General features: G+C 36.1%; 1 protein-coding gene across 1 annotated transcript in view; it reads right to left on the bottom strand.

The window, feature by feature from the left end:
- SLCO6A1 (solute carrier organic anion transporter family member 6A1) overlaps positions 1–16,250 on the bottom strand; it is a 68,223-nt gene that overhangs the window by 37,707 nt on the left and 14,266 nt on the right. The window contains exons 5-7 of the mRNA XM_014587813.2: positions 15,048–15,166; positions 12,427–12,536; positions 5,571–5,715 (exon numbers count right to left, since the gene is read on the bottom strand). Coding sequence (XP_014443299.1) covers positions 5,571–5,715; positions 12,427–12,536; positions 15,048–15,166 — 374 coding nt within the window. The remainder of the gene's footprint in view (positions 1–5,570; positions 5,716–12,426; positions 12,537–15,047; positions 15,167–16,250) is intronic.

The following is a 16,250-nucleotide window of genomic DNA, read 5'->3' as shown; positions in this document are numbered from 1 at the left end:
CAAGTTCCAGGAGGTGAGGAAATTCTTGAAAGATCTAAAAGAGGGAATACACACTATAAAAAAAAGAATAAAAAGCACCTGTTAGAGGTGAAGGCTATAATACAGGAAGTCAAAACCCTCCTTGAAAGTATTAAAAGCAGACTACATCATACAGAAAATCAAATCTCAGATGTAGAAGATAGAATCGCTGGCCTAAAAAAATCCACCACAAAGACTGAGAAAATTATCCTAAAAAATGAGAATAATATATGAGAAAAATGAAATACCATCAAACGTCCAAACATCCAGATAACTGGTATCCCAGAAGGCGAAGAGACTCATAAGGGCTTTGATAATCTATCTATTCCATTAAATCCTAGAAGAAAACTTTCCAAACCTAGAGAGGCATTCAAAGATCAAGTCCCAAGAAATACAAAGGACTCCAAATAGAATCAACCCAAGAAGATCTTCTCCGAGACACATTATAGCCAGGTTGACCAAAACCACAAAGACAAGATACTAAGATTGGCAAGAGAGAAATGGCAAGTTACCTACAAATGATATCCCCTCAGAATAACAGCAGACCTCTCATTGGAAACAATGTGAGTGAGGAAAGAATGGGAAAATATATTCAAACTGTTAAAGGAAAAGCAATTTCAACCAAGGATACTGTACCTGGCAAGATTATCCTTCATATGAGAAGAAAAGACAAGAATATTCTCAGATAAACAAAACCTGAAAGAATTTACCAACACCAGACCAGATTTCCAAGAAATTCTCAAGGGAGTGCTATAGCAGGAAAATGAAATACAGACACACAGAAATAAGAGTTCAAAAACTAAGAAAATGGCCAACTTAATCATAGGGACACATCTGGAGATGAATATTATATCCCAGAATTCAATTGGGAAGATCGAACCACAACAGAAGATAGATTAAGTGCATGAGACTGAACTGGTGAAATAGCATTTTATGACTTTTGACTAAAATATTGCTGATTTTCCTCTAGGCTTTGTTTTTCAGCTTTAAGGTTCTTTTTCCTGTCTTGAGCTGTCAATAAGTTCATGTACCTACTATTTGAACAGAATCCTAACCTGTTTCCTGGCTTTAAGTTTTAAGCAAAGTTCCTTAGCACTTCTTTGATTTATTAAAACTAAAACTGCTTTTCTTGAAATTAAAAAATATATTTAAAAATACCTATATAATGACTACAGTAAGCTATATAGCATCAGCTAGGTGCTACTTTATAGTATATTTATTCTACTCAAAGTTTCACACCTAAAGTCAGACATGTATTCACAGTTATATATATATATATATATATATATATATATACATACACACACACACACACACACACACACACACACACTAGCTGAACCTGCTGCTGAAAGTAGTTAGAATATTTAAGACTTCTTTTTTTTTGGAGAGATTTTCGCTATAGGTCGCGTGCGCTCGCCAGACAGAGAGAGACATTAGAGACAGAAAGCAAGAAATCACCCCCCAGGGGGGATGGTCACGCCGCAATCCCTTCTCCTCCATTCTCCTCTCTAAAATGTGGGAGGGAAAGGAATAGAAAACAATTGTAGACACCTGAGATAGTGTGAGAGGAGGGTGAGAAATGGCAGAGGGTGAGAAATAGGGGTAAAATAAATATATATATAACTGTGTGTGTGTGTGTGTGTGTGTGTGTGTGTGTGTGTATATATGAAATTAGAAATGGAAAATTATTGATGATAACATGTATGATTAAGCCACTATGCAGTATATTCTGGATGGGAAATCACATTTTATATGCTGTGACAATGCTCAGGGGATGAATGCGAGTTAATTCATGATAAAAAAGTTTCAGAAGAAAATTACAAGTACACTAGTAAGTAGATTCTAGGTTTGTCCATATTTTTAGTTTAAGATATTTTGTGATTCAATAAAATGTGGAAGAAATAAAATATAAGTAGTCGGTGATGTGAATTAATATGACACTTGATGTGATGTGATGAAAATGGCACTTTACTTCTGTAGATCTTCCTTCTATAACCCATAACCAGGCTAATCATGATTTTTTTAAAAAAATACTACACAATTTCCTATAGAGAAATACAGAATACCTGACCAGCACTCCTAGAAGTTGTAAAATTATCAAAAACAAGGGAAGACAGAGAAACTGTCATAACCAGGAGGAAATAAGAAAATACGACCACTAAATATAATATGACAACTTGAGTAAGACCCTGGAACAGAAAAAGGACATTGAGAAAAACTGAGAAAATCTAAATAAACTATTCGGTTAATTGTATTAATATTGGTTCATTAATCACAACAAATCTACCATACTAACATAAAACGTCAATAAGAGGCGAAACTGAGTGTGCAGTACATGGGAACTCTCTGTACTCTATCTTCAGTGTTTCTGTACATTTTAAATTGTTCAAAACATAAGGGATTTTTTTTTCAGAAGATAAAGGGAACAAAATAAGAGGTTCTACAAAACATTTTATAGCAGTTGTGAAAAATATAAAAGGAATACCAGGGAAACAATGTTTGAAAATTATAGTTGCGAATGAGAAATTTACGTAATTTTTTAAAAAACTAGTCCTGGAAATAAAAGTACACTTGAAATGTTGACATTTTTGTGTTTGTTTTTCATTTTTAAAAATTTATTCTTAGACGTAAAGAAACAAGGTAGAAACACTACATAACACTGAAAATAAAGCAAAAGCCCAGCCATAGTGATACAGATGGTCGGGCACTTCTGCGTGACACTGGAACCATGCGGAGGCGCGGGTTCAGACCCCAGGTTGACCTGAACACACCAGGCCCTCTCAGGTACCCATGGCCCTGGCTGCAAGGCTGAGGGAAAGATAATCAAACTGAAAAACAAATTTATTTTAAAGAAAAAAATGTAAATGCTAACAGAGTATACTATTTGCAAAGTAATAATAATTGCACTGGTAGCTAGTTTGTTGTGCTTTTCTTTTTTAGATAAAATTAAAAACCTAAACCAAACACACACACACACACACACACACACGCACACACCCTGGGGAATGAGGGTAGTGAACTATCAGTGGTAGTTAAGCCAACCAAAGGGGAAAAAGAATAAAAATTAAGCCTATCAAGGAAGACAGGATAGTAAGAGAAAAAGGCAAGCTAAAAGGACAGTAAATTAAAAAAAAAAAAAAGAAAAGAAAAGAAAAAGGAAAATTGAACAATTCGCAATAATGGTAAATAAAATCAACTGTCTCAAATTGTATAATTTTTTTACAAAGCAAAGTTTAAAAATAATTTTTAAAATGAGCCATGAAAACATATATCAAGAACATGTATATTTCTAATGACATGCTATAAAATAAATTGTGTAAAAAAAAAACTGCATACATTTCAAGAAGAAAACTGAAAATCCCTTAACAAATGTATTTTAATTCAGCTTTCTAATAAATGGAGGCTTATCATCTCCTAGTAGATAGGAACAATCGTTTATTTCAAAAGAGAAAGCAAAGCATGTATTTAAAAACTAGAAATCTCTTCTCAATAATTCGTGGCTTTATGCTAAGCCAGGTGGCACAGTCTTAGAGTGCCCTGGACTTCAGTGATGGGAGGCACAAGGACGACTGTGGGTTCAGACCGAAGACTCCGGATACACGTGGGGCCCAAAATCCTGAGGAACTGAAGCGCTGGGACAAAGGGATCATAGCACCAGCAGACCCTGTCAGTGCTTTTCTCTCTCTTACTTTAATCTTTCTTTTGATCACACCCACATTCTCTATCATAATATAATAGATATATTTATATATCTATATCTATATCTATATTTATATATGGCTTTAAAATTCTTATAAAAAGTAAAAATAATTAGAATTGATGAGTAAGTAAAATTGTATCAAATTGTGGAATATTATTAAATAATATCTATAAAAAATGGAACCTCCACTATAAAGTTGTTAGAATTCAATGTGTTAATATTTAAGTGCTCAGAGGATCCTGGACACAGAGTAAATATGTCAGTGTTAAAAGGTGAACATTTATAGACAAATGCATTTATTAGGGAAAAATACAAATAGAGTGGGAGCAATATTTTCCAAGAAAATTTTTATAAGGGAAACTCAATTGGACTTCAGAAGGGTAAGCAGTAAGCTTATAGGTAAGGAATGTTAAAAGTAAACCACATTTTGCCCCAGAACCTCAGTAGTTTTTTTTCTGTTTTCTATTTATTTATCTAATATTCTAATTTATCTTATACATTCAATCATTCAGTTATTATGAGTACTAACTGCCTCTGAAAGAAAGGGTGAGTAGATTTGAAGATAAGAAGATTAGAGCCAGCAAGTGGTGTGGTGGTTGAGGTGCTGGACTCCCACATGGCCGACTGCAGTTCAATGACCTGCTTTCTTTCTCACTTTCCCTTTCTCTCTCTGTCTGATCAAATTTCAAAAAAGAATAAAGATATTTTTCTATGTCCTATTCTAAACCGTTTTATTGTTTTATCATTCACATTTACATTTATGATCCATCTAGAAATGGTATGTAGTGGACAAGAAGTCAAAATTCACCATTTTTCTTTTTCACAAAAATGCCTAATAGAGTCAATAGCACAATACTACATTATTACCTCTGCTTCAAATTAGGTCACCTTAGGTGCGAGACCCTCTGTTCTGCTGCTTTGTTCTCATACCGATTTACTATCTTAATTGTTATGGCTTTATAATAGGTCTTGTGGCAAGCTGAGCAAAGCACATCATATTTTGTGACCTACCGTTGGATCTGTTTCACTAGCGAGGGCTTGCCTAGTCTAGAGAGAAGGACGTAGACCCAGCCACTCAGTGGAATGAGTACCAAGGTCAGACGCATGTAAGAACAGATAATGTTGAAGCCACCTTTGGAAAATGCAATTTGGCCACAAGACCTATTAACTGTAGCCACGGCTGTTCCGGACCCTGCAGTGTAATTAAATCTACTGCACAGACAATCGTACTTCAGATGCTCTCTGGACATTGCCTGAGCTTTCTTTTGTATTCTGTTGGGAAACTAAGGATAAAGGCCAGTTTTCATTCATGCTGCATGGCCACTTACTCCTACTGCTATTTGCTACGAGGGGCGGGTCAGGATTTGGTGTGGTTACCACTACCCTCTCATACTCAAATCTTTAATTAGTAGATAATAATCAGTTGCTAAAAGAGTCAGAAGCCTCAGACTCACTGGCTCTGATTTCAGTATGGTCACCTCCTCACCATCAAGGGTTCCTGATAAAGCCCTACCAGCTGTGGGACTGCAGCAGAACCGGACGGTGTGGAGGGCTCTTCTCTCTCTCCGCTCCTCATCTGTCTCTCTCTGTCTCTCTCTCTCTCTCTCTTCCTGCTCTGTCTTTCCTCATGCATGTGCACACACTATACAATGAATCTAAAACAACGCTTACTTACATGAGTACATAGAAGCAAGGTTGGCAAACTGCTTATGTATTTTAAAATTTGAGCAAATGCTATGTAGATAGATTACTCCTTGTATTTTCTCCTTATTTAAAATATTTCACAAATACACTTAAGAAGACTTTATGTGAAATTTTTTAAATGAGCACAATGAGAAGAAAAGTCTACCTGCAAGTGTAGTTGCCAGTTGGGGTGTTAATATAAACTGATTTGATAAATAGATAGGCAAAACTTTAAAAGCTCCCATACGAATTAAGTGTTCTGTAGCTTTGGACAGAGATAGGCATACAAACACTGGATTCTTCATCAGAATCTGAAATAGAAATAAATTGCATATTAATCATTTCATTTTCTTAGGTAAAGAAGACTGGAAATACCCATCCAATCATTAATGATTGATCGATTTATCTTTTCAAGCTTAAAGTGATGATGTGTATATGTATCTCCAAACAAATCTACCATTTACTAATACACGTGATTTAGTGAATGGTAATGTCTGACCATTTTTATTTTAATTTGCTCACCATATCATCTATGACTTTTATTTCTGGGCCTATTTGTTAGAAAGGTTAGGGGAAAAGGGATGGTCTTTGATCAGGTATAAGGAATTTCCCTTTACTTTTGTTTACCTATTTTTTCCTAGCAACTCTTTTTTATTTAACTAAAACATGAAGCAAAATAAATTAAGTAATACTCAAGGAAAATCATTATACTTTTTTTTAGTCAATATTCTACTATATTTTACTTGTGGAATTCCACCTACAAATTTAAATTCTGCACTTCAGTAAATTGTTGAATTTATCTGGAAATCTTATTAGGACGTGATGGTTTACTTTTATCTACTATACTATGTAAAGTAATTAATGTGATAGTGAATTTGATTAAAATATTGGGTATTTGAACAGTCATGACATATTTCTGTGTTTTTCCTGCAAAAATGTGTCACAACTTTTCTGATGACCCAATATTAACTTTCAAACTTATTTCTATGTTTCCTTAGTTGTATATATATATAATCTTCAAAAATACTTTTTCTTTTTTTAGAGGTTTTTGCTCTTGGGTGCATGTGCTTGCTCTAGAGAGAGACAGAGATAAAGAAGTGAGGAAAAAAAGTGAGAAATCACTGCCCGGGGGATGGCCATGCTGCAATCCTTTTTCCTCTATTCTCCTGCATGCACACACACGCACTTGGCATTATTTTCAAGCTACCAGGTCTAGGACTCAAACTGCAGTCAGCCATGCAAGAGTCCAGCAATATAACCACTATGCCTGGTATCAGCAGTTAGCATAATGGCTATGTTGCTAGACTCCCACGTAGTCGACCGCATTTTGAGTCCCGGACCTGGTGGCTTAAACTCATGCCAGGCGCATGTGCGTGCGTGCCCAAGATCCTGAGAGGAGAATGGAGAAGGGTTGCGATGTGGCCATCCCCCCTGGGGGGGTGATTTCTCGCTTTCTGTCTCTCTGTCTCTCTCTGTCTGGCGAGCACACGTGCCCTATAGCTTTTTGGGCGGCGCACGCGTGCCATAGCAAAAAAAAAAAAAAAAAAAAAAAAAAAAAAACTCCAAAAAAAAAAAAAAAAATATATATATATAATCACTATGCCGTCAACTGGCCCCACTGTTGTTTTAAGCATATTTTTTTTAACTTAATTAACATTTTCAAGTCCCAGAGATAGAAGAAGCAATAGGGAAGCAAAGGCTGCCCACCTTGAGCTGATCAGCAAAGACCCTTATCCAGCCTGCAGTGGGGGGAGGAAGGACTACTCCAGTTCACGCACAAGTTGGACTACCACCTTGCATTCTACCTGTCTAGCTAGAATGTATACAGGCACCAAACATCTGAAGACTGACATTTTGGAGGAATTCTATCCCACAACTCTACACCATCAGTAAAAGGAGAGAAACTCCTTTCAGAAAACCTGAATCCAAAACTCCCACTGTAGATTCCACACTCCCAATCACAGTAGATGAGGGAAACTGACAGAACTAGCTCACACCATAGGTTAGTGTATGAACACACAGCTACAGAAACATTGCCCCAAAGAAGTAGGAAGAGTTGAGTCTATCACCAGATGACTGAAAATCAAAGCAGAGTTCCACGAAATTGGAGAAAAACAAGAGATACCTCCACACACAAAAGAAACATAATAATTCCTCACCACAATGGATAATACACAAGAGATCACAGAAATGTCAGAATAAGAATTCGAAATATTCATTATAATAGAACTCAATGAGATGCAAGAGAAACCAACCAATTCCAGAAAATGAGAAAATCCTTCTGTACTTGAGTGAGGAACACCATAAAGAGATAGACACACAGAAAAAGAATCAAACAGAACTTCTAGAGATTAAAAAAAATACAATGCATGAAATCAAAACCTTTCTTCAGGGACCAGCAGTTAGCGTAATGGTTATGTTGCTGAACTCCCATGTAGCCAACTGCAGTTCGAGTTCCGGACCCAGTGGCTTGGACTCATGCCAGTTGTGTGTGTGTGTGTGTGTGTGTGTGTGTGTGTGTGTGTGCCCAAGATCCTGAGAGGAGAATGAAAGAGAAGGGATTGGGGCATGGCCATTCCTCTGGGAGTTGATTTCTCGCTTTCTGTCTCTCTGTCTCTCTCTGTCTTTCTGGTGAGAGCACACATGCCCTATAGAAAAAAACTCTAAAACAACAACAACAACAACAACAAAAAACCTCCCTTGAAAGTATCAACAGCAGATCAGACCAAGCAGAAAAAAGAATCTCTGACCTTGAAGACAAATCCTTCCATTTCAATCCAAACAACTGAAAAGAATGGCTGAATAGCCATTAAAATTGAAAACAACATTTGGGAAATCCTAGATACCATTAAACAGCCAAATAGCCACATGATAGGTATTCCAAAAGACAAAGAGATAGGTAAAGGCTTAGAAAATATTTCTTGCTATATTATCTGAAAGTTTCCAAATTTGGAGAGGCATATGGATATCCAAATCCAAGAAATACAAAGAACATTAAGTAGATTTGACATAAGAATATTCTCTCTAAAGTATATCATAGCCAAATTGGTAAAAGTCATAGACAAAGACAATATTCTAAAAATAGCCTGAGGGAAATACCAGGTTACTTAGGAAGGTTACCCTATTACACCAAGTTCAGAGTTCTCAACTGAAACAATGTAGCCAAGGAAAGAATGGGAAGACATATATAAAACTCTAAAAGAAAAACAATTTTAGCCAAGACTACTATACCCAGCACGATTATCCTTTAAATGTAAAGGAGAAATAAAATCATTCCCAGACAAACAAATGCTGAAGGAATTTACCAAAACTAAACCAGCTCTTCAGGTACTTGAGTGAATACTACAATAGTAAAACTAAAGGAGGACAAAAAGAAGAGAAAAAAAAATAGGAAAAAGGAACAGTAACAAAATAACAGGGAGATATATCATATAGTGATAACATAGAAATATATATATCATATAGTGATGATAATTTTGAATGTCAATTGATTAAATTTCCCAACTAAAAGGCTAAAGATTCAGATTCAACCATTTTACACACAAGCAGATTTAAGTACAAATTCACCAATTATTTTATAGACAGTGGTCTCCACAAGTTTCATATTGCATTTATATATTTATTATTACAACCGTACTTGTTATACAAAACTCTTCTCTCCAGTTTTGTCTAGCATTGCTTGTTTGTTTTGAGGACTTATCTCTTCATGCACAGTACAGTACTATGGTCTTCAAGAACTCACAGAGAGTGAGTAAAAGTTACTGTTTTCTCTCTGTCTTCCTAATGACATATTGTTATGTACAATTTTATCTATCTCTAACTGGACCAATGATTGATTACACAAATCTATTCAGATTTGAAACTCTTATCTCCCACAAAACAAAATTAAAATTTCCTTTCTCCAGTCTTAAACTATCTGCTTGTCAGATACAGTCATATTCTACTTATTTTGTTTCTTCTTTTATTTTGGAGAGGTTTTTGCTATAGGGCGTGTGTGTTTGCCTGAAAGAAAGACAGACAGACAGAGAAACAGAAAGTGAGAAATCACTCAAAGACAAAATAGTCTTTGTCTACTTTGTGTCTAAGCCTAACACCTGTGCCATATCAGAGATGAATTGTAACGACTTTTTTTCCCCAAATATGGGCCATTTTGTCTTTCCTTGAATTTTTAATGTTTTTTTTTTAATTGTAGATTTTAGATAATATCTTGCAGCTTTTCTGGATTCTAACCTCCCCACATGCAGCTGTTGTTGTTTTCTGGTTTTCATGTATTACCTTCTGTGCAGAATTAAATACATGCTCTCTCTCTCTCCAGGAGTGTTCAGCCACTGAAATCTATGTGTTTTTTTTATTTCTAATTATTTTCTTTATTTTTAAGCCTGGCTTTCTAGGCATCAACCTGGGTCAGCGGACCTTGATGGCCACCCAATGACCACATGGCATTTTTCCTTATATAGCTTGAGCAGCTGAGGCTTCCACACTTACTAAGCAGAACTGTATGTGGATTCAATCACATATTCAAAGACAGGCCTTTCACAATCTGCCTCTACTTTCACTCTCTACATGTACAGAGAGGGTCAGCTGGAACCCAGGAAATAACTGGGATCATCGCTGATGACTCCTGAGCCTGTGAACACTTACAGATCCCCAGGAATACATCAGAGCTCTCAAAGTCCCCTATCATTGCCCAGATACACCTTTGCAAATTTTGGCTGGTCTGCTGTTTGCACCAACCTTCATTATTGACTTTGGCACCTCTGATGTTGACTTTTCCCAACTGTTTGCCACTAATATTGTTATTTTGGACTGCAATGATCCTGGGCTATTCCATGGAGCTCTAAGTCATCAACCACCTCCTGCGGCAGAAAGAATGTCAGAGCTACCAGGCCATGGAGGTAAGGAAGAGAATGAGAGAGGTCCCACATTTAAATGCCTCCTCACTTGGTCACTCTTCTACACAAACTTCAGTAACTTTTCATGAAAGAACTGTTTTGAATTTGTTGGATGCTTTTGGTTTTTATCTCCAGAGTTTTTAAATAGAGTAAGTTTTACTCTATTCACCATTGCTTCTTAAAGGTAAGGATTCCAAGGTTCTCATTCGATCATTCTGAAGTCTCAAGTTCTGATAAACTTTAAAATGATTAAGATATCTTCTAGTTACCTACCCAGACAGGTGCTAAATCAGAGATCTAAGATTTTGACTGGTTATTATATTGTTTGTGTTCTGTCTAGCAATAATAATAATCTTCTATTTTCAAGAGTGAAAGAGTACTTTTGTTTCTTTTCTGGCAGTAATCCAAAATGGGGAAAAAAAAAAACTTAAAACATTCTTGTTGGGCCAGTCAGTGGCACATTTGTTAAGGTGGCTGGATTCCACATAGCCACCACACAGTCTGAATCCCAGACCCAGAGACCTGAAAATACATCAGGCATGAATTGTGTACATGCCCAGAATACCAAGAGGCGAATGGAGGAGAAGGGATTGCAGTGCTGCCATCCCTCCTGAAGGGAGCTTTCTCACTTTCCCCATCTCTTTCTCTCTGTCCCTCTCTCACATGCACATGTGCCCTATCGCAAAAATTTTAAAAAAAAAAGATTTTTTAAATTTCCTGAAGAGATTTTTAATTATTGTATTTTAATGTTTAATAATATGAGATTATAACTAATTGGTTTCTATATAGTTAGAATATGAATGTGTAATATTTTTATAAAAATTAAAATATGAATGAAATATAATCATTTATTACAAATGATTCATGATTTAATAAAAATTTAAATGCCTCCTCACTTGGTCACTCTTCTAAGCAAACTTCAGTAACTTTTCATGAAAGAACTGTTTTGAATTTGTTGGATGCTTTTGGCTTATCTCCAGAGTTTTTAAATAGAATAAGTTTCGCCCTATTCACCATTGCTTTTTAGAGGTAAACACTACATCAATAGAAATAAGTAAAACAATTTCCAACTTTATACAACAAATCCATTCATTTTAGGAAGAGTTAATCTAATGTAATAAAAGCATACACATATATGTGTGTATCCCATATATACATATTTGTGTGTGTATATGTACATTTACATTATATCAAAAGTCTATCAAAACATTAAAGAGGGAGAAACTCATTTTGCCTAAGAACACAAAGTAGGACTTGACAAAGGTTTTATTTTGCTTTTGTTTTTGTTTTTGTTTTGGCATAGGGAAGAAAAAAGAGCACATGAGTTTAGCATCCACAAATGTACAAGAAAACCACAAAGGTACCTGACGTGTCCAGGGAAGAACAGGTGACTGTAAGGTGGGGAGACAGGGATACAATCTCAAAGAACTGAGGTAAGGAATTGTAGCTGACAATATTATAAAGGGTTTTTAAAGTCCTGTTAAGAGGGTGTAAAATTCATCTACCAAGTAATCTAGATCATGACTTGATAAAATCTGCATGTGAGGAATATTAATATAACTCTGCAGACAAATTAAAAGATGAAGGTAGGAGTGGGAGAGAAAACAAACTGGAAGTAGGATCACTATTTAGAAACTGGCATGTTTTACTCTACACTGTCTTTATGGTAACCCTTGTTTCTCACCTATGGATTTTTTCCATTCAATATTGGGGTGTTTTACATGAAATCATATTTTTGTGGGAATATTTTTAACTTCTAGAGTTCTCTTCTAAGTCATTTAAACATAATAAAGAAGATAATATGGATGCTTGCATGTCCTTTCATTAAATGCCTCATGTATTTCTGCAGGGGAAGTATAAACACAAAATAATAAATAAGTAAAATTAAAAGAAATAGAAGGAAAATAGCTGGTACTAATCTTTAACACTAGCCCAGTTACTGGTAATACCACTTAGATGAAATGGGCCCTACCTTCTATTATTGGTAAAATGAATAGGGTTAATTAAGAGACTTCAGAAATCCCACTCCAATTTTAATTAGACACTTTATGATTATTTTCTTAAGTTCATTATTAGAAAACTGCACAGGTTAACTTAATTGGATTGTTTGCATAAAATATTTTACCCTACCAAAACAGCAGAACATAAGTCGCTGATTTTACGTCCAAGTTCTTTATTTTTAAGCTTGTTTTCCATCATTTGAAGCTGTTTCTGTTTTTTAGCTTTTATCTCTGCTGTACCTATAGATTAACAAGTAAAAGAATCTGGTGACATGCTCAAATAAGTAAAATATACATAAAGCATATGTACCCCTATAAATCCAGTTTGTCCTGCAATATCAAGGGAACTTTTTTTTTTTTGAGAGAGAGGTTTTTGCTATACAGCGCGTGCCCTCTCCAGAAAGACAGAGAGAGACACAGAGACAGAAAGCAAGAAATCACCCCCATAGGAGAGCTAGTCATGCCACAATCCTTTCTCCTCCATTCTCCTCTCAGGATCTTGGGCATGCACGCAGATACGCCCGGCATGAGTTTAAGCCACCAGGGCTGGGAGTCGAACCATGATTGACTACATGAGAGTTCACCAACATAGCCATTATGCCAACTGCTGGTCCTATTTTTGAACAAGCTAAAGTCAATCCAATTAATTAAAAAAATGTTATTCTAAAGCAATGTCTTCCTAAAGGATCATCTGTGATAATAAAATCTGTCTACTTACAGTAATACTGTATCCCTTAGCTACATGTGGCTATTAAACATTTGATATATAGCTGTTATGACTGAGTAAATATATTTTTAATTTAATTTATGGCATATGGCAAGTTGCTACTTTATTCAACAGCTCAGCCCCAAAAATAAAAAAATAAAAAATCTTTGATTTTACTCAAAGTATTTTGTATCAATGAAATGTACCGTCATCAAGAGAATGTTTCTCTGACTTCATACATACTTTTAGTGTTTTCACTAATAGCTTTAGAACTTTTTTAGAGAGAGATTTTTGCCATAGGGTGCATGAACTCAACAGAGACAGAGAAAATGAAAAATCACCCCCTAGAGGAGGTAATCGTGCCACCATCCCTTTCCTTCCATTCTCCTCTCAGAATTTGGGGCACATACACACATATGCCTGGCATGAGTTTCAAGCCTCAAGATCCAGGACTCTAACCTCAGTTGGCCATGTGGGAATCCAGCACCTTAACCACTATGCCACCTGTTGGCCCCACTTTAGAATTCTAATAGTTATTCGGGAACCAGCAGTTAGCGTAATGGCTATGTCGCTGGACTCCCACATAGTCGACCGCGGTTCGCGTCCCGGACCCGGTGGCTTAAAACCCACGCCGGGCGTGTGTGCGTGCGTGCCCAAGATCCCGAGAGGAGAATGGAGGAGAAGGGATTGCGGCGTGGCCATCCCCTCTGGGGGGTGATTTCTCGCTTTCTGTCTCTCTGTTTCTCTCTGTCTGTCTGGCGAGCGCACGCGCCCTATAGTGAAAAACCTCTCAAAAAAAAAAAAAAAAAAGAATTCTAATAGTTATTATTTACCTTATAATAATGTTTTGTGATAGTAAATACATCAAATAATGCATAATTTAAAAAATTATTTAAATGGGGACACCAGGTGTTGTAGTGATTAAGGTGCTGGACTCCCACAAAACTGATCACAGTTCAAGTCTGAGACCTTGTGGCTTGAAAAATATGCCAGGCACATGTGTGTACATGCCCAGGGTCCCAGGAGGAGAAATGAAGGAAAACAGATGATTTCTCACTTTCCCTCTCACCATCTCAGTCTTTCTCTCTCTAGCAAATGCACATGACCTATGGCAAAAACCTTCAAAAATTATTTAAATGAAATTATAAGTTTATTTTTTCAAATATGCTTTATTTAATACAATTTATGGGGACCTGCAGTTGGCGTAATGGCTATGTCACTGGACTCCCACGTAGTCGACTGTGGTTCAAGTCAGATTGTGGCGTGGCCATCGCCCCTGGGGGGTGATTTCTCGCTTTCTGTCTTTCTCTCTCGCCAGTGCACACGCCCTGCAGCAAAAGCCTCTCCAAAAAAAAAAAAAAATACAATTTATAAACTCCAAATATACAATGTATCCTTAAAATGTTCATGGAAAACACATATCATATAAATAAAAACAAAAGAATGGATTTTTTAAATTCTGGAAGGGCCAGCAGACGGAATAGTAGTTAAGGTGCTAGGCTCGCACATGGCTGAACATGGTTCTGAGTCCTAGACCTGGTGGCCTGAAAATCACACAGAGTTAGTGCATGGGCATTCCCAAAATCTCAAGAGGAGAATGGAGAAGGAATTATGGTATGGTCCTCCCCCCCACATACAGGGTGTGATTTCTCACTTTCCCTCTGTCTCTCTCTGTCTCTCAATGGAGAACTCAGTCATCCTATGAAAAAAACCCAAGACAAAAAGAATTTTACACCCAAATAAATTAGTGCTTTAATTCCATTTTTCCATGAAAATTTTCAGGTACGCTCATAAAGCATTTTTAAAAGAAGACTAAAAATATAAACTATGTACTAATGAAATCTGATACATAAATAAAATCATATTTGTTGTAATGTGGATCCATGGGTTCAAGTAACACTTGCATTTGACACTATCTATGACAGACCACTACGAGTAGAAAAAGCACATTTACCCAGGAATGTAGCCAAGCTCTGAGAATTGAACCAAGGGTAAGGAGCAGAGGGAAAATGTTTTACGATAATGAATTATATTTTTATAGTCACCTCTTATATTTTGTGGAAAGCATAACAATGGTATTATTACAGTCCATGAAATAACAGCAGTAACAAGAAAATCAAGCCACCAACTCCAGAACCAGTGTTCACTGCCACGGTATTTAGAGCTTTAATAGAGAAAAATGAAAATTTTTTAACTTTAGATATTTCATTATAATATAGTAAAAGCCACAATCAAACACACATATGGTGGAGAAACATTTGTAACTATTATTGTTTGTTGTATTTAGAGAAGTTGTCAGTCCTCCAATTATGTGCTTCTCTTTTGTCTTAGGGGATTTTAGAATTTTCCCCGTTTCTGTCTCTCCTAGTACCATTAAGGTTTAATTTTGTTCTCCACCAGAGACTATGCATTTGAGACTATTCCTTTACATCTTACTCTCCTTTACAATCATTTCTGCCCCTCTAAATCAAGCACCTAGATCTTCATGGCAAGTACGGCTCCCTGAGGTGCAGAATTCATCTTTTACGTGGCACCTACCTTTTATTTTTTTCCTTTAAATTTATTTTTTACATCAATTCACTATATATCATTACAACATGCAAAATGAATTTTCCATCCAAAATACACTGTATATTGGCTCAATCAAGCACATCAACATACATGTTATCAACAAATAATTTTCCATTTCTTATGTCTTGTATATTTTGCCTTTTTTCTTTTTTTTTGCCATCCTTGATTCCCTACCCCTCACCCTCTGTCCTGTCCAACACTCCTCCTACATTGTCTCTGGTATCCATGGTTGCTTTCTATGCCTTCCCCCTAACCCCATTTAATTGATTTGCTAATGAACTAAATTTGTCTAAATATTTGTAAGAGCAAGCACAGCTGATATATACATATACATGAACCCAAGTCTGACTTTAGGCAAAAGCTTCAGTGAATAGAATGAACAGACTATAAAGTAGTACTTATCTGGGGCTATATAGCTTACTGTGGTCATCAAATATGCATTTTTCTTATTTCGATAACAGTTTTAGTGTTTTGTTGTTTCTTTTTTCTCCTGAAAATTTTTTTAAAATTAATTCACATTCATTCCCTAAGCATCATTACAACATACTAAATGTGGTTTCCCATCTATGATAAACTGCATAGTGGCTTAATCATGCATGTTATCATCAATATTCCATTTCTACTTTCATATATATATATATGTGTGTGTGTGTGTGTGTGTGTGTGTGTGTGTGTGT

Source organism: Tupaia chinensis, unplaced genomic scaffold (genome assembly GCF_000334495.1).
Source record: "Tupaia chinensis unplaced genomic scaffold, TupChi_1.0 Scaffold000002_1, whole genome shotgun sequence".
Lineage (NCBI taxonomy): Eukaryota > Metazoa > Chordata > Mammalia > Scandentia > Tupaiidae > Tupaia > Tupaia belangeri.
The sequence above is the reverse complement of the archived record's forward strand: the minus strand, read 5'-3'. Positions and strand labels throughout refer to the sequence as shown.